The 17,371-nt window shown below is 43.0% G+C and overlaps 2 protein-coding genes and 2 pseudogenes across 2 annotated transcripts; 3 read left to right on the top strand and 1 right to left on the bottom strand.

Annotated features, from left to right (window-relative positions):
* The first annotated feature begins 489 nt into the window (after positions 1–489).
* LOC115672101 (uncharacterized) lies at positions 490–2,246 on the top strand. The gene is made up of 2 exons (XM_030593870.2): positions 490–883; positions 1,173–2,246. The coding sequence occupies exons 1-2, from the start codon at positions 564–566 to the stop codon at positions 2,023–2,025; spliced, it is 1,173 nt and encodes a 390-aa protein (XP_030449730.1). The 5' UTR covers positions 490–563; the 3' UTR covers positions 2,026–2,246.
* A 96-nt stretch (positions 2,247–2,342) lies between these two features.
* Positions 2,343–4,225, bottom strand: LOC115671847 (uncharacterized mitochondrial protein AtMg00810-like). Its single transcript, XM_030593499.1, has 3 exons — positions 3,921–4,225; positions 2,478–2,638; positions 2,343–2,359 (listed from the first exon to the last, which is right to left on the bottom strand). Exons 1-3 carry the CDS (start codon positions 4,223–4,225, stop codon positions 2,343–2,345), a joined length of 483 nt encoding a protein of 160 aa, XP_030449359.1.
* Positions 4,226–5,167: 942 nt separating this feature from the next.
* On the top strand, positions 5,168–7,147 carry LOC115671848 (uncharacterized; annotated as a pseudogene).
* Positions 7,148–14,229: 7,082 nt separating this feature from the next.
* Positions 14,230–17,130, top strand: LOC115672102 (uncharacterized; annotated as a pseudogene).
* Positions 17,131–17,371: the final 241 nt, after the last annotated feature.

Below are 17,371 nucleotides of genomic sequence, written 5' to 3'. Positions count from 1 at the left end.
CTTTTTTTTTTTAATGAATGGAGTCATCGACTGTCGGGATCAGCAATGTTTGCTGAACTGCTTGTCCAAGACTTTGGGCCGGTGATAATTCACTAGAAAACATAAATTTCTTTATGGGCTATCGTCGTATTCGTTCCTTCACATGTAAAGGCAAAAGGTCAATGAACAGAACTAATAGAAAATGAAAAACCTTATTGACCAAGCAAACATACCATGAGGCTTTCAAGGAGCAGCGAGGAATAAGAAGAGGAGCCAGGTGGAAATAGACTAAGTCGCTCTCTCTAATTAATATTATCTACTCTAGTTCTTGCTTGCTCGCCACAACATCCAATCAATTTAGCGGGGTCACCCGAGCTCATCACGACCGCGCACGGGACTGAGAGAGAAATTTCTGCGCACTTACCCTCGTAATAAAAGTCAACCGGTTTGATCCTGGACATTGCATCCTGACCTTCTTATAAACAGGGGCATTAATTCAAGAAACTAATGTTTCTCACATAAATGAACGTATCTTCAACATTTCAAGACTGCGTATAGAAATACTAAAGTTTTTTTTTTGGAAGATGTATGTGACGCGGCCTCTGTCCGTGTACTGGAAGCACCCCGAGGCCCTCTCGGAGGCTCCGCCGGCGGGGCCGGGCTCTGGATACCTGGTGATTAAGGATGAGGAAGCCCAGAACTTCTGCTGCTTCGGGCTGTGCAAGGACAGCCAGCTCTACGACTTCCCCTTCCCTCAGAACAAGGACCTCACAGTCAGGTACACGGAGAACCACGGCGAGCACACGAGGGTCTACAACGATGGGGTATTCATGATCCCGGTCGTTGGCCTGCCCTTGTCCTCCAATCAGTACTATGCGATTCGGCGTCGCGGGAAGCATAAAGGGTATGATCTTTTTCTAAGTACTTTGAATAGTTTCACTTCCTCTGTCTGTTCTTTAATTAGGTGATGAATATGTTGATAACTGCACATAGGAGAAGTGAATATTATTGGATGGATATTGGGATGGTTTGAAAAAAATCTATGGAAGAACTCGCTTTTGTTCCAATAGTTGAAGTTGCACCTTATCACGTCGCTTGACAAATAAGTTTATTGAAGTTTAGCTGCTTCTTGCATGATTTATTTAAGTGTATCTCAAGAAGTCTAAATCATTCTATCTCGAATGGCCATGTAGGGAAGCGCACGCTAATTCGACAGAAGAAGACAAAGGCACCTGCTTGTGCTTCCACTACGTTAAAGACAAGAAACCCAGGCCGTTGGATCCTGACGACATGTACCAGCAGTTTGTGATCTACCCGCGCGAGACTATATGCGGGTTTGGTGGCTTCCACGCGAAATCCGTTGCCCCGGATGGGTACCCTCCGAGTTTCCTGAGGAGGAAAGGCTGGACCCTCCATGGCAAAACGCCCAGGAACTTCTTCTTGGATGACGACGCGCCAGGAGTCAACGACTCTCAGAGGTCAAGGCTCCCGAGCCTTGACTTCTCGATTGACAGGAAGAGCTCAGACCCGGTGGTGGTGGGGAAGTGGTACTGCCCGTTCATGTTCATCAAGGACGGAAAGGTCGGGGACCAGATCAAGACATCTGCGTTCTACGAGATGACGCTGCAACAGAGGTGGGAACAGGTCCATGCCTGTGACAATTATGCCAATGAAGGCAATGCCGTGGAAGTGGATGTGCTTGTTCAGAAGGAGGCCATCGCAGTGTTTGGTGAGGAAGCTGGGGAGGGCAATGTGAGCGATGGAGTGATGTGGTTTAGGAGTAGGACAGGAGTGATAGGAGTAAGCATGGCGATTGTGGAGAGGATGAGATGGGAGGAAGAGAGGGTGGGTTGGGTGAAGGAGGGAGAGAAGAGAGTGAGGGTGAAGAGAGTGGCGGAGTTCATCCAGAGCGGGTTGAGCCAGGGTTGGAAGAGGTTTGGTTGTTATGTGTTGGTGGAGAGTTTTGTGCTGAAGAGAATGGATGGGACTTTGATGTTGGCTTATGACTTCAAGCACACTCACCGAGTGAGGAGCAAATGGGAGTGACAGATTTTCTCTATCAGTGTTCTGTTTTTTGTTGGTTTGATCGTGCTATTTCTGATTGGTGTACATTAAAGGCCAGCTAAGTTCTTATGCTAGACATACTGGGTTTGTGCTTGTTTCTTCAAGTGTTGTTCATCCGTTTACGCTGTAAAATATATTATTGTAATTATTATCATCGCGACGATATGATTTTTATCCTAATAAAAGTATCTGCTCTAGCTTGTGATTGCTTTCGTGATGGCTAAACATCCAATCATTTTCGCGGGGTCAACTGAGCTGATAACGACTGTCCACGTAACCGAGAGAGAAATTTTGATCCTTCACGTTGCAAACCCACCTTTTTATTAGTAGTAGCATTAATTCAAGAAACTAATGTTTCTCACACAAATGAACCAATCTTCAAAACTTTAAGACTACGTACTAAAATACTGAAGTTTATTTTTTAGAAAATGTACCTGACGCGGCCTCTGTCCATGAATCGGTAGCACCCACAAGGCCCTTGCGAAGTTTCCACCAGCGGGGCCGGGCTCTGGATACCTGGTGATCCAGGATGAGGAAGCCCACTGCTGCTGCTTCAGGCTGTGCAAGGACAGGCAGCTCTACCAATTCCCCTTCCCTGAGAACAAGGAACTCAACGTCCGGTGCACTGAGAACCATGGCGAGCACACGAGGTTCTACAACGATGGGGGTATTCATGATCCCAGTCGTCAGCCAACCCTTGTCCTCCAATCAGTGCTACGTGATTCGGTGTCGCGGGAAGCATAAAGGGTATGATCTTTCTAAGTACTTTAAATAGTTTCACATCCTGTGTCTGTTCTTGAGTTAGGTGATGAATATGCTGATATCTGCAAATAGGACAAGGAGATATTATTGGATGGATAATGTGGGGATGTGAAAAACCTTATGCAAGAACTAGCTTTGGTTGCAATAGTTGAAATTTCAGCTTATCACGTCACTTAGCAAATAGGTTTTGGTAAAAGTTTAGCTATGTTTAAAAGATAATTATGTATAGAAGAGAGATAAACGAAGAGAAGAGGGACACTCAATCGTTAACGCGGTTAAGACGACCAAGAGTATAATTGCTTAGAAGCTTACATCCACGGTGTTAAATCCCCAATTCATCTTATTTGTTTGGGAGAGGATTCATTATCCTTTGATAGAGAGTAATACAATGGGTTACAGTCATTAATTTGGTAACTATAGCCATCGCACAACCCAGCATGATCTCCTACTATATTGAGGTTAGGATGATATGGCATCCTTATCGTTCCAACACTGCCCCTCCAAATCTGGAGCGAAGACATCCTTAGCGATTAGCTTGGATATCATATTCAAGGAAAACACGTTTAGAGAGAGCCTTGGTGAATACGTTTGCAAGTTGCTCATCACTACGGACATAGGGAGTTTCAATTGTCTTGTCTTGAACCTTCTCACAAACAAAGTGATAGTCGACTTCTATATGTTTCGTCCGTTCATGGAAAATTGGAGACTTAGGAGTTCTAAACCCCAATTCTTGAACAAACAATCGAAGCAAAACCATTTCACTTGTAGTTGAGGCCATGGTTCTGTATGTAGCATTTGCACCGGAACTTGCCACAACAATCTATTTTTTACTTTTTCAAGTCACTAAGTTGCCACCTACAACGGTGCAAAAGCATGTAGTTGATTTTCTGTCCGTAGGACTCCCAGCCGAATCTGCATCAGTGTACCCTATGATACTATGACCATGTTTCTTCATCAAAATACCCCGACCTGGACTAGACTTTAGGTACCGAAGTATGCGATCCACAAGCGCCATATGTCCTTCACTAGGAGCATGCATGAATTAGCTTACATAACCGACAACGTAAGTAATATTTGGACAGGTAATAGTTAAGTAGATCAGCCGTCCAACCAACCTTTGAAACCGACCATTATCGGGTAATGGGGTGACATTATCCGCAAACTTACTGTTATACTTAATGGGAGACTCTGCAGGAGCAACTCCAAGTTTCCCAGTTTCTTTTAACAAGTCAAGAGTATATTTCCTATGAGAGATGAATAATCCCTTACTAGAGTAAGCCACCTCTATACCAAGAAAATAGCACAGATTTCCTAGATCCTTGATGTGAAATTTCACATTCAAGTGTCGCTTGAGAGCCTCGATTTCATGAAAATTATCACCAATAATAATTATATCATCCATGTAGATAAGGACAGCCATCGTTCCTTTGGCACTTCACTTCACAAATAAGGAGGGATTCGAATCACACTTTTTGAAACCCACACTTTCAAGAGCGGAACTTAATTTTCCATACCAAGCGCGTGGCGAGTGTTTGAGATCGTAGATGGTTTTATTAAGCTTGCAAATTGCATTTGATTGATTTCTGAAGGATGTCCAAGAGGAATGTTCATATGAAATTCTTCTTCTAGTTCACCTTGTACGAACGTGTTTTTAATATCCATTTGAAAGAGTGGCCAATCACAATTTACTGCTATAGACATCGGTACTCTCACCAAATTCATTTTTGCTACGGGAGCAAACGTTTCATTGTAGTCCTCACCATATGTTTGAGTGTAGCCCTTGACAACAGGTCTTGCCTTGTGACGTTGAATGGAACCATCACTCTTGTATTTAATTTTATACACCCATTTGCAGCCAACGGCATGCTTTCCTTTAGATAAGGTAACGATATCCCAAGTTCGATTTTTATCGAGTGCTTATAGCTCTTTTTTCATAGCATCTCGCCACACTTTAGAACTTCGGGCTTCAAGAAAGGTAGCGGGTTCTTTCTGAGTATCGACAATTGATAAAAAAGCATAGAAGGCAAGCGAAACTTTATCATAGCAAATATAATTAGGTATAGAAAATCGAGCATAATGATAAGTGGTGAAGTCACAAAGTCTAGTAGATGACTGCGAAATTCGAGTGGTCCTACGAATAGGAGCGGGAGCGGCAAAAGTATAGGCTCTTCTGTCTCAACAATTTCATCCACTTGCTTCAGAGAAAGATCACTATCATTGATGTTATCAATTAAGGCGAAACTTAATTGATTAGGCGATTGCTCAGTATGAGCAAGTTCTCCTATTGCAACTCAAAGACACGGGATCCATTATCTAGCTTTTTCAATGAATGGCGTCATCGACATTTCGATCACGATCAGCAATGGTTGCTGAACTGCTTGTCCAAGACTTTGGACCGGTGAAATTCACTAGAGAACATAGATAATATCTAATCGAAAATGCACTTGTAGTGCATGAAAACTATGGGCTATCGTCGTATTCGTTCCTTCAAACACATGCAAAGACAAAAAGGTCATGAACAAAACTAATCGAAAATGTGCTTGGAATTTTCGAGGACCGGCGAGGATAAGAAAAGGAGCCGAGTCGAAGAAGACGAGTCAGCAGGTGACGATATGATAGACATCCTAATACAAATATGATATCTGAATTGCGACCCCACCTTCTTATAAATGGGGGCATTACTTTAAGAAACTCTTGTTTCTCACACAAATGAACAAATCTTCGACATCTCAAGACTACGTAACGAAATACTGAAGTTCTTATTTTTCTTTTTTTGAAGATCTATGTGACGCGCCCTCTATCCATGTACCGGAAGCGCCTCGAGGCCCTCTCCAAGGCTCCACCGGCGGGGCCGGGCTCTGGATACCTGGTGATCCAGGACGAGGAAGCCCAGAACTTCTCTTGCTTCGGGCTGTGCAAGGACCGTGAGCTCTACGACTTCCCCTTCCCTCAGAACAAGGACCTCACTGTCCGGTACACGGATTTCCAAAGTGACAGCGAGGGCGGCATGAGCACGGTACTCTCCAATGATGAGGTGATGATCCCAGTCGTCGGCCAGCCCTTATCCTCCAATCAGTACTATGTGATTCGGCGTCGCGGGAAGCATAAAGGGTATGATCTTTCTGACTACTTTGAATAGTTTCACCTCCTGTCTGTTCTTGAATTAAGTGATGATTATGTTGATATTTATAAATAGGACAGGGGAATATCATTGGATGGATGATGTGGGGGTGAGAAAAAATCTGTGCTAGAACTCGCTTTTGTTGCAATAGTTGAAGTTGCGTCTTATCACGTCACTTAGCAAATTGGTTCCACTAGAAGTTTAGCTGCTTATTGCATGATTTATATTTATGGCATTTCTCTGGAAGTCTAAATCATTCTTTCTTGAATGGCCGCGTAGGGAAGCGCATGCTAATTCGACAGAAGAAGACAAAGGCACCTACTCGTGCTTCCGATACGTTCGAGACAGGAAACCGAGCCCTTTGGATCCCGACGACATACACCAGCAGTTCGTGATCTACCGGAGTGAGATTATGTGCGGGTTCGGCGGCTTCCACGCAAAGTCCGTTGCCCCAGATGGGTACCCTCCGAGATTCCTGAAGAGGAAAGGCTGGACCCTCCATGGCAAAACGCCCAAGAATTTCTCCTTGGAAGATGACGCGCGGGGAGTCAACGATGTGAAGAGGTCAAAGCTCCCGAGCCTTGACTTCCCGATCCATAGGAAGAGATCGGACCCGATGGTGGTGGGAAAGTGGTACTGCCCATTCATGTTTGTCAAGGACGGGGAGGTTGGGGACCAGATCAAGACGTCGGCATTTTACTAGGTGACGCTGCAACAGAGATGGGAACAGGTCCATGAGTGTGACAATTATACTGATGAAGGCAATGGCGTGGTAGTGGATGTGCTTGTTCGGTAGGAGGCCATCACCGTCTTTGGTGAGGAAGCTGCAGAGGGCAATGTGAGTGATGGAGTGATGTGGTTTAGGAGTAAGAGAGGAGCGATAGGACTGAGCATGGTGATTGTGGAGAGGATGAGGTGGGAGGAAGAGAGAGTGGGTTGGGTGAAGGAGGGAGAGAAGAGAGTGAGGGTGAAGAGAGTGGAGGAGTTCATCAAGAGCGAGTCAAGCGAGGGTTGGAAGAGGTTTGGTTGTTATGTGTTGGTGGAGAGGTTTGTGCTGAAGAGAATGGATGGTACTTTGGTGTTGGCTTATGACTTCATGCACACTCACCAAGTGAGGAGCAAATGGGATCCTCATCCTCTTACATGGTCTGATGTTTTGTCTGATTTGTTAGCGCTTCATCCTTGCTCTTTCTGACTGGGGTCCATTAAAGCCCAGCTAAGTTCTTATGCAGGACATATTGGGTTTGTAATTGTCCTTCAAATGTTGTCCATTCGTGTGTTCAGTAACATATATTATCGTCATTATTTCCCGTGGATATTAAAGCAAGGTGTGAGACTTTTTGTATCAGCATTACTTCTTTTTCTTTTTTTTTATTATATTCTAAGAGCACAGGCATGGAGATCCGTTTATCTGGAGGCCCTTGCAACATCGTGCAACCACCATGAACCGATTAAGTTCAGATATTTGACCTATGCAGATTATCCTAACATAGAGCGGTTTGCATAAAGTTGAGAAAATTCAAAGGGAGACTTCTAGTTTTTTTTTTTTTTTGGGGGTCAGAGACCTCTAGTTTACATGGTAAAAATCTTTCAACTCTCAAACCAAGTGCGCCAACCCTGAAATTATTGCATGTCCTCTTCATCCATGCCTTGAACCAATGACCTATAGTTTCTGGGGCTGGATGGCCAAACATTTAAGTGAGTGCGCACGCTAGAAGGCATGAATAAGAAAGCCAAAAAGCAAACAACGACCTACGCTACTTGTGAATGAAATTGTGCTCGTGTTAGATCATAAAAAAGAAAAGCATAAGCTAGTGCAAGCTTGGGGAAAATTGTCCAAAAAGCCATAGATCTATTGCATGGCGGCCAATTTAATCCTAAATCTTTCAATTGTACCAATTTAATCCTATACCATTTGACAATTTGTCAATTTAGCCCTAAACCTTTCAATTGTGTCAATTTAATCCTAAACATTTTTACAATTTACAAATTTAGTCAATTCGGCCAATTTTGACCGGAACTCACTGACATAGTAATCTAGTTAGCGCCGGCTGGTGCTAATATGAACAATTTTTTTACATTTTTCTAAATTTTTCTAAATTTTTTTAAATGAATTGTCTTTTTCGTTCCTTCTTCCTTTGGCTGGTTGGTGGACCTCGACAATGATCGGTGACAAGCCAAAGGCAAGGATTGGCGAGGCCCGAGGCCGACGAGGCTTGATAATCGCCAGATTTGGCGAGGCCAACCTTTCAGACAAATTTCAAAAAAAATGTAAAAAATTATTTATGTTAGCGCCGATTATGCCATGTAGGACGGCCGACATCCACATCGCATTTGCTCGTAGTTAGAGATTGAGAGAGAAGGACCTGCGCTTCCTTAGATCGGCACATTCTCTCGCTTGAATGACCTGGAAAGGTTGAAGGAACGATCTTGCTAGTTCGTCTTCCATTTAGGGCTCAAAGAACCTTCCACAGATCGTGGCTTGCTCTTGCTCGCAGGAAACGAGTTTGCTCTAATTGCATGAACGACCCAGATGTCGGGCGATGGTGCGCTGTACGAGGAGAGGACAAGAGGGCCGCGTACACGAGGTCATAGTTCGGTGCCCGCAAAATACCGGGGTCACAGGTGCAGCTCAAAATCGTAGAATGAGATATGAAAATTATCAATTTGTTTGGTGTTGCAATAAAAATCTAGTAGTGTTATTAAGATCGTTTAATGTTATTAATAAATTTTTGAAATGTCGAATTTAAGCTACCATGTGTGCAACTTAGAGCTTGGGGCACATTATGAAAATCTTTACCGAGAAAACACAAAGCCCTTCCCTGAAATTAAGCAAAGAAACACCTTTTTTGGTTGTTATGAGTATCTTAGCATCACCGTAAAATGAAAGAAAGAGAATCGTTTCAAGCTTTGTCTTAATCTTATGTTAGTCGCGTAATTAAATCTTCAAACTTTTATTTTGTGCAATTGAATACTTTGATTTGCATGATTTGTGTGATTACCTAATTTCATCGCTAATATACTCAACCACACTAATAATATGGCTACTCGAGTAAAAACTTTTAATCCTCATTATTAGTGCTTTTTCGAATATGACCACTCTTAAAGAATATAACATAGAACTGGTGGGCACATATTAGTACCAATGGTTATATTTGGATGTAACACATCTGAAACACTCAAGAAATTATATGTAACCGACGCATGTATCAAGTGTGATTGCATTGACATTAAAATTAAAATTGACATAATTATCTTGAAAAAACCAATAACAAGTTTCAAGCGAGTATGCAAAAAGGACAGGCCTGTTTAGAACAATCTTTTGTTACATTAGTAGTGGACCCAACATTAAAATTACTTTTAGTTACTTAAGTTGTGGCTATTCAACTTTATCTTTTATTGTACAAAAAGTATTTGAAAATTTTATAGCTTTTGCATATTGATATTTATATGCATAATTATACATAACATTTTAACAATTTTTGCATAAGCTAAATGAAATTCTACGTAGATGGACAATCGTACATCACTCTCCCCGTCCTATCGCAAAACAAAAGTAAGGCGAGAGAATATTATAAACTTTAGGAGTGCTATGTCAGTGCTCCAGTATCATTAAAATTGTGACATCTAAATAGGAAAAACAAAAAAAAAAAGTAATATAAAAGAAAGTCAGGATTTAAAGTGGCTTCCGCGCTTTTCCGTTTCTTCTCTTACCTATGCTGCCTTACTTCCTCTTTTTTCACTTTCAAATCTTCTTCTTCTTCTTGCTAGTGAAGTTCATGGTCATGGTGGAGGAGCTCAACTTCGACAACGAGCTAGCCCTTCACTACGCCATGGAGAATTTCAGCTGGGAGATGGTCAAGGCGCTGCTTGAGCTCGAGGCTGCCAACGTGAAATGCCTCGTGAGGCCGACAGGGAAGACCTGACTCCATGGCGTAGCCTAGAAAGTGACCCTTGATGGGGTGGTGGTCCTCCTCGTCTTTTTTCTGTATTCGTTGATTAATACGTGCAAAATCATAACACCGTAAGTTGGAATTCATAATTGAGGGGGAAAAAGGTTTTTTTTTTGTTGAATCAATTTGTTCAATCTTCCTTTTAATTGATTATTTCTCTGTAACCTACTTTTTTTGGTCGAAAGTAAATATTGCATTCATATCTCAAGATGATACATTAGAAGTTCAAAACAAAGCAAACCCCAAACAACAAAGTAGAACAACAAAACACAAACTGCTATGATAAGCACCTTTTCATCTTACAAGAATGGAATGAATTTGTCTCGACATCAAAACATAACGAATGGCAGAGGTCAATCACTGAATCTCATATCTTGCACACATCGTTATCTCCTTCTCCAATAGAAATGGCTTGCTCAATGGGCTATGCTTGCCTAATATCTCCTTCTCCAATAGTAACGGCTTGCCCAATAGGCTATGCATGCCTAGTTCAGCGTCCTCAATACTATCACCGTACGGAGACACCAAAAATAGGTTGAACATGCTCCCAAATCTAAATCAGGATCGAGGGAGATTGGACGAGCTCATAAATATCTCTAAGGAACTCTCAAATCTAGATAAGGAGATTCCAAAGTTCAAGAAGTCGTATAATTGCTTCCACTGCAACAAGAACTCACTGTATTTCTCCTCAATTTTGTTGGACTTCTTGGTCTGAATGATCTGAAGCAGCGGGTTGATTACTATCGATGGAAGCGGAATAGAGTGAGAGAAGAGAGAGAGGGAAAGTATCGGAGTAGAGAGGAGTGGAGGACAGAGAATAACGGAAAAGAAAAGACGTCGGCATTCTACGAAATGACGCTGCAACAAAGATGGGAACGGGTCCTTTCGTGTGAGAATTATGCCAGTGAAGGCAATGTTGCGGAAGCGAATGTGCTTGTTCAGAAGGAGGCATCACAGTGTTTGGTGTGGAAGCTGGGGAGGGCAACGTGAGTGATGGAAGGATGTGGTGTAGGAGTAAGAGAGGAGCGATAGGATTGAGCATGGCCATTGTGGAGATTGGAGAGGATGAGGTGGGAGGAAGAGATAGTGGGTTGGGTGAAGGAGGGAGAGAAGAGGGTGATGGTGTTGAGAGTGGAGGAGTTCATCAAGAACGGGTTGAGCGAGGATTGGAAGAGCTTTGGTTATTTTGTGTTGATGGAGAGGTCTGTGCTGAAGAGGATGGATGGGACTTTGGTGTTGGCTCATGACTTCATGCATAGAGGTGTCGGGTGTCAAAACCAAACAATATACCCGAACCTGAACACGAACCAACCCGATCAGACCCAAAGTTTTGGGTATTTTCGGGCTGGGTCAACTTCATGTTCGGGTATTAGCTAAGCAAATGGGTATCTCGATGATTTCGGTTCGGTTCGTGTTTATATTCGGTTCCTATTCATAAACACAAACCGAACCGAAACACATATATTTTTATTTTTAAGACCAAAATACATTTCACTTTGTAGCACTGTTGTTCAACTTCGTCCTCCTCCGAAACGTGAAATTGTCCGCCGTCATCAACTTCGTCCTCCTCTGGAACGTGAAATTGTCTGCCATCATCAACTTCGTCCTCCTTGGCAACTCTGCCTCTGTCCTCCAATTGAAAGTCATTCTTTCACCTGCAGTTTTCCCAAACGGAGGTGGTTGTTCGCATCTGGTAAGAGAACTCTCATGAGAGAATTTTCAGCGAAACTCTCAAGTAGCACTAAATGGTGACTATATTGGGACATATGTAGCTAAATACGTAAACTATATATGAATTTCTTTACACCTGCGATGATTTCGGGGACATGTCTGGAGCTTTGGTGATTTCGGGACATCCTCCCATCGATTCGAAGCCAGCGGGCTGCGGAGGGAGCTTGAGAGTGTGGCAGCGATTTGGGGACGAACCACTGTTGTGACTTTCTAGAATTCATTATTCGAAACACGAAACCCGGCTCGGCCTAGCCTGGCCCGACCCGACCCGACCCGACCCGGTCCGATCATGTGGCTATATCATGTTCGGGTCTTATCTCAGGTCGGGCTGAGCACACATATCTAGTATTTCGAGTCGGTTCGGGTATCATGAAAATCCAACCCGACCCGATCCATTGACACCCCTAAATCATCCCCATGTGAGGAGCAAATGGGAGTGACAAAAATTCCTTATTAATGTTTTGTTTTTTGTGAGTTTAATCTTTGCTGTTTCTGACAGGTGTGCATGAAAGCCCACCTAAGACCTTAAGGTTTGTACTTGTTCCTTCAAGTGTTGTTCATTGGTCTATGCTGTAAAATATATTATCGTAATTATTCCGATCAATAAAAAGCAAGAAGTGAGAATTTTTGTATAGCTTTTATTGTTATCTGTTGAGTATGTCTTAAATTCTATTTCGGCTACTCGACCCAAATTGAGTTTCAATACCCGTACTAAAAATTTTGTGGCGACCTGACTTGAGAAAAATAATTGGAGGTTTAGTGTTGTTAGCATAGGGCTTGGGATGTTAGGCTTGGGTGTAATATTTTTTTTAAGTTATTAAGTTTAAGAAGTAGATACAGAAAGAGTCTTAAGGTTTTTTAGTCACCTGTTGTAATCCTTGAATTTGTAAAGTGGATTTTGCTTTTTCTCTCCCTATGGTTTTTCCCACAAAAGTTTTTCAGATAAATTTTTGCGTTCTTTATTCTTCTCAGTTTTTATTTAGTTGTAACTTTCACATTGGTCATAACATTATCCATTAACATTATCCATGTCCATATTCAATGGAGAAATGTAAGTAAGAAGAATGGGTAAGAATTGAAGGTTTTAAAGTGATACGAGATTACATTTAGTTGAATTTCAAGAATGCTTTCTTAAAAACCTAAAGGTTCGGCCACTGTAGACCATATACAATCAACTTGAAATTGTAATGCATTCGTTTTATTTTTTTATTTTTTGATATTTCAAGGACATACGAGTGGAGATGAGGCTATTTTTTAGGCTCATGCAACACCCTATGAGCACCATGAACTGATTAAGTTCGAACACTTGGCATATGTAGATCACCCTAACCTAGAGTAGTTTGCAAATAGTTGGTAAGATTCAAAAGGAGAACCTCCAATTTTTGAGTTAGAAGCTAACACCCTAGCCAATCCCGCCAAGTCTGGAACTATTGTACACACTCTTCATCCATGCCTTGAACCAAAGACCTACAGTTTCCAGGGCGCAATGGCCAAACATTTGAGTGAGTGCGTATGCTAGAAGCATCGATAAGTAAACCAAAAGGCAAGCAGTGACCTATGATACTAATGAATGAAATTCTACTCGTGTTAGATCATTAAAGAGAGAAGCATAAGCTAGTGCAAGTTTGCAAGGGACTTGGACATGCAGGTTGAGTAGTTGTACCCTCAAATAGCTTTCTAACAATTCCATAAAATTGAGCAAAAAACATATCGGTTTTTTATCAGCCGAAAAATATCATTCTCAAGGACAAATAAAAAAAAAAACATCTTTTATTGTTGTTACGAGGATCCCATCGTCTCTGTAAAATGAAAGAAAGAGAATCATTTCAAGCTTTGTCTTAATCTTATGACAGATGTGTAATTAAAATCTCAAACTTTTGATTTATGCAATTGAGTATATTAACTTGCATGATTTATGTGATTTCTATATTTCATCATTAATATACTTAATTGCACTAATCTGGCTACTCACGTGAAAACTTATAATCCCCATCGTCAATGATTTCTCGAAAAATGACCGATCTTAAAGAATATAACACAGAATTGGTAGGCCCATATTTGTAACAAATGGTAAATTTGTAAGAAATATATTGGAAGAAAGTGAAATTTATTAGAATAGTTGAATTTTCCTTCTTCTTGTATGAATTTTCGTTTTCTTTTTCAATGAATGGCGTCATCGACAGTCGATCACAATCCGCAATGGTTGCTGAACTGCTTGTACAAGACTTTGGACCGGTGACATTCACTAGAGAACGTAGAAAATATCTAATCGAAAATGTACTTGGAATCGGTGAAAACTATGGGCTATCTCGTCCAAGACAAAAAGACCGGTGAAATTCGTTCCTTCACATGCAATGACAAAAAGGCAAAGAACAAAACTAATCGAAAATGTGCTTGGACAATTCGAGGACAAGCGACGATAAGAAAAGGACCCAGATATGGTATACATCCCATCGAAAATATCTACTCTTAGTTCATGAACTTCCAATCAATTTCTGACATTGCAACCTCACCTTCTTGTGAATCGGGGCATTACTTCAAGAAACTCATGTTCTCACACAAACGAACAAATCTTTGACATTTCAAGACTACGTACTGAAGTACTGAAGTTCTTTTTTTTCTTGTTTTGAAGATGTATGTGACGCGGCCTCTTTCCATGTACCGGAAGCACCGCAAGGCCCTCTCGGAGGCTCCGCAGGCTGGGCCGGGCTCTGGATACCTGGTGATCCAGGACGAGGAAGCCCAGAACTTCTTCTGCTTCGGGCTGTGCGAGGACAGCAAACTCTACGACTTCCCCTTCGCACAGAACAAGGACCTCACCATCACATACACGGAGATCCACCCACGCGGCCAGGGCATAACCTACCACGATGAGGTGTATATGATCCCAGTCATCGGCAAGCCCTTGTCCTCTAATCACTACTATGCAATTCGGCGTCTCGGGAAACATATAGGGTATGATCTTTCTAAGTGCATTGAATATTTTTCACTTCCTTTGTCTGTTCTTTAATTAGGTGATGAATATATTGATAACTGCAGATAGGACCAGGGAATATTGTTGGGTGGATAATTGGAGGGGGGGTTGAAAAAATCTATGTAAGAGCTCGCTTTTGTTGCAATAATTCAAGTAACACCTTATCACATTGCTTCGCAAATAAGAATTAGTAAAGTTTAGCTGCTTATTGCACCACTTAATTTCATGGCATATGTCAAGAAGGGGAAAATGGTCAAAAAAGTCCTAAACTTATTTCATTGGTGCCAATTTAGTCATAAATCTTTTTTTTGTGCAAATTTAGTCCTAAACCTTTTAAACTAGTGCCAATTCAGTCATTCCATCTAATTTTGGCCGGATTTTGCTGACGTGAATACCGGTCAGTCTCGTGGCACGGCCGATGCTGACGTGGATAATTTTTAATATTTTTTCGATTTTTTAATTTTTTTTCTTTTTTTCTTTCTTCCTCCCTTTGCCGGTGACTGACCACTGGCTAGGCCAGGTGAGGCCCGAGCGAGCCCCGGTGAGGGTTGCCCTTGCCAAATTTAGCTTGGGCGAGGCTGACCCCCACTTGTGCGAAGGTGAGCCCCTCACCGGATTTAGTGAGGGTCGAGTCTCGCCGGCAATGGCAAGGCAATGGCAAGGGGTCGAGCCTTGCACCGGCAAGCAAGGCTCAACCTCGCTAGAGGCCCCCTGGACTCCAGCGAGCCTTGCGATGGCCAGCGAGGCTCGCCGTCGTCGTCGCTGGCGAGGGCGAGCCTCACCAGAGGCCCCTTAGCCTCCAGCCGGTCACTGGACCGGCGACTGGCTAGAGGAAGAAGAAATGAAAAAATAAATAAATAAAAAAATCGAAAAATATTAAAATATAATTAAAAGTTATCTATGTCATCGCCGGCGGTGCCACGTAGACCAGCCGGCATCCAAATCAGCAAAATCCGACTAAAATTAGCCGAAATGACTAAATTGGCACAAAAACAAAAGGTTTAGAACTGAATTGGTATCAAAAAAAGGTTTATGACTGAATATGTACAAATGCAAAAAGTTTTAGGACTTTTCTATCACTTTTCCTTGTCAAGAAGTCTAAATCATTCTACCGTGAATGCCTATGTAGGGAAGCGCACGCTAATTCGACAAAAGAAGACGAAGACACCTATTTGTGCTTCCACTACGTTAATGACAAGAAATCGAGCCCGTTGGATCCCGACGACATGTACCAGCAGTTCGTGATCTACCGGCTGGGGTTTGGCCGCTTCATTTCGTTGCCCTGGACGGGGTACCCTCCGAGTTTCCTGAGGAGGAAAGGCTGGGGCCTCCATGGCGAAACACCTAGGAACTTCTTCTTGGACGATGACGCGCCGGGAGTTAACGACATGAAGAGGTCAAAGCTCGCAAGCCTTGGCTTTCCGATTGATAGGAAGAGCTCGAACCCGGTGGTGGTGGGGAAGTGGTACTGCCCATTCATGTTCGTCAAGGACAGGGAGGTCAGGGACCAGATCAAGACGTCGGCGTTCTACAAAATGTAACTCCCTGGTCCGCCACTGTATACATATTGTCCACTTTGGGCCTCACTGGAGCCTCACGATTTTGTTCCTCTAGGCTTCATCCATATACACGTATTTACAGATATAGAACCCTGAACCTTATAAGCCAGTCCAGGACTCTCTCATAGGCGATGTGGGACAAGAGAGGCTCCCTCCTTCCTTACTCACGTTCGAGGATCAAGGCGCGGATGCACCGCCATCCCTCCTTCCCGTACACAGCCGCCTGGGCCGTCATACTCTCCACCCCTTACAGGCACAACACCCTTGTTGTGGTCCCATACGCGGTCGGGAGTCGGCTCCGATACCACCTGTAACGCCCCGAGTCCGTCACTGTACAAATAATGTCCACTTGGGGCCCTCACGGTTTTGTTCCTCTGAGCTTCGCCCAGAAAACACGTATGTACAGATAGAGAAGCCCGAACCTTATAAGTCAGTCTAGGGCTCCCTCTTAGGCGATGTGAGACAAGAGAGACTCCCACCTTCCCTGTGCACGTCCGAGGACCGAGGTGCGGACGCACCGCCGCCTGGGCCGTCACACGAGATGACGCCGCAATAGAGGTGGGAACAAGTCCATGTGCGTGACAATCCAGCCAGTGAAGGCAATGTTGTGGAAGGGGATGTGCTTGTTCAGAAGGAGGCCATCGCAGTGTTTGGTGAGGAAGCTGGGGAGGGCAATGTGAGTGATGGAGTGATGTGGTTTAGGAGTAGGACAAGAGTGATAAGACTGAGCATAGCGATTGTGGAGAGGAGAGGTGGGAGGAAGAGAGAGTGGGTTGGGTGAAGGAGGGAGAGAAGAGGGTGAGGGTGAAGAGAGCGGAGGAGTTCATCAAGAGCGGGTTGAGCCAGGGTTGGAATAGCCTTGGTTGTTATGTGTTGGTGGAGAGTTTTGTGCTGAAGAGAATGAATGGGACTTTGGTGTATGCTTATGACTTCAAGGACACTCACCAAGTTAGGTGCAAATGGGAGTGAGATTTTCTCATCAGCGTACTTTTTGTGGGTTTTGTTGGAAGCGAGTGTCGGGTTAATCGACTAACCTGTTCGATGCACTACAAACAAAATTTCCAGGATCGTACGTTGAATCACCAGCAAATGATGAATGAATCTACTTCACGTTGGTCCGAATACAATCACAGGGAAAGTATTCTTGTTCCACAGCGTTAATGCTGATTGTCTTTTCAAAGTAGATACGGAATCCTTATTCGTCGAGAGAGAGAGTTCGGAATTTCTC

Source organism: Syzygium oleosum, unplaced genomic scaffold (genome assembly GCF_021117445.2).
Source record: "Syzygium oleosum isolate NSW1041296 unplaced genomic scaffold, Sole_v2.1 Sole_v2.03, whole genome shotgun sequence".
NCBI lineage: Eukaryota > Viridiplantae > Streptophyta > Magnoliopsida > Myrtales > Myrtaceae > Syzygium > Syzygium oleosum.
The sequence above is the reverse complement of the archived record's forward strand: the minus strand, read 5'-3'. Positions and strand labels throughout refer to the sequence as shown.

Bases quoted from the DNA above. Each gene is read 5' to 3' on its own strand.
- LOC115672101 (XM_030593870.2), top strand. From the start codon at position 564: ATGTATGTGACGCGGCCTCTGTCCGTGTACTGGAAGCACCCCGAGGCC. The intron at 884-1,172 runs GTATGATCTTTT...ATGGCCATGTAG, and splicing joins CGTCGCGGGAAGCATAAAGG to GGAAGCGCACGCTAATTCGA.
- LOC115671847 (XM_030593499.1), bottom strand. From the start codon at position 4,225: ATGGCTGTCCTTATCTACATGGATGATATAATTATTATTGGTGATAAT. The intron at 2,639-3,920 runs GTTGGTTGGACG...CCTTGTTCTCAG, and splicing joins GATAATGGTCGGTTTCAAAG to GGAAGGGGAATTGGTAGAGC.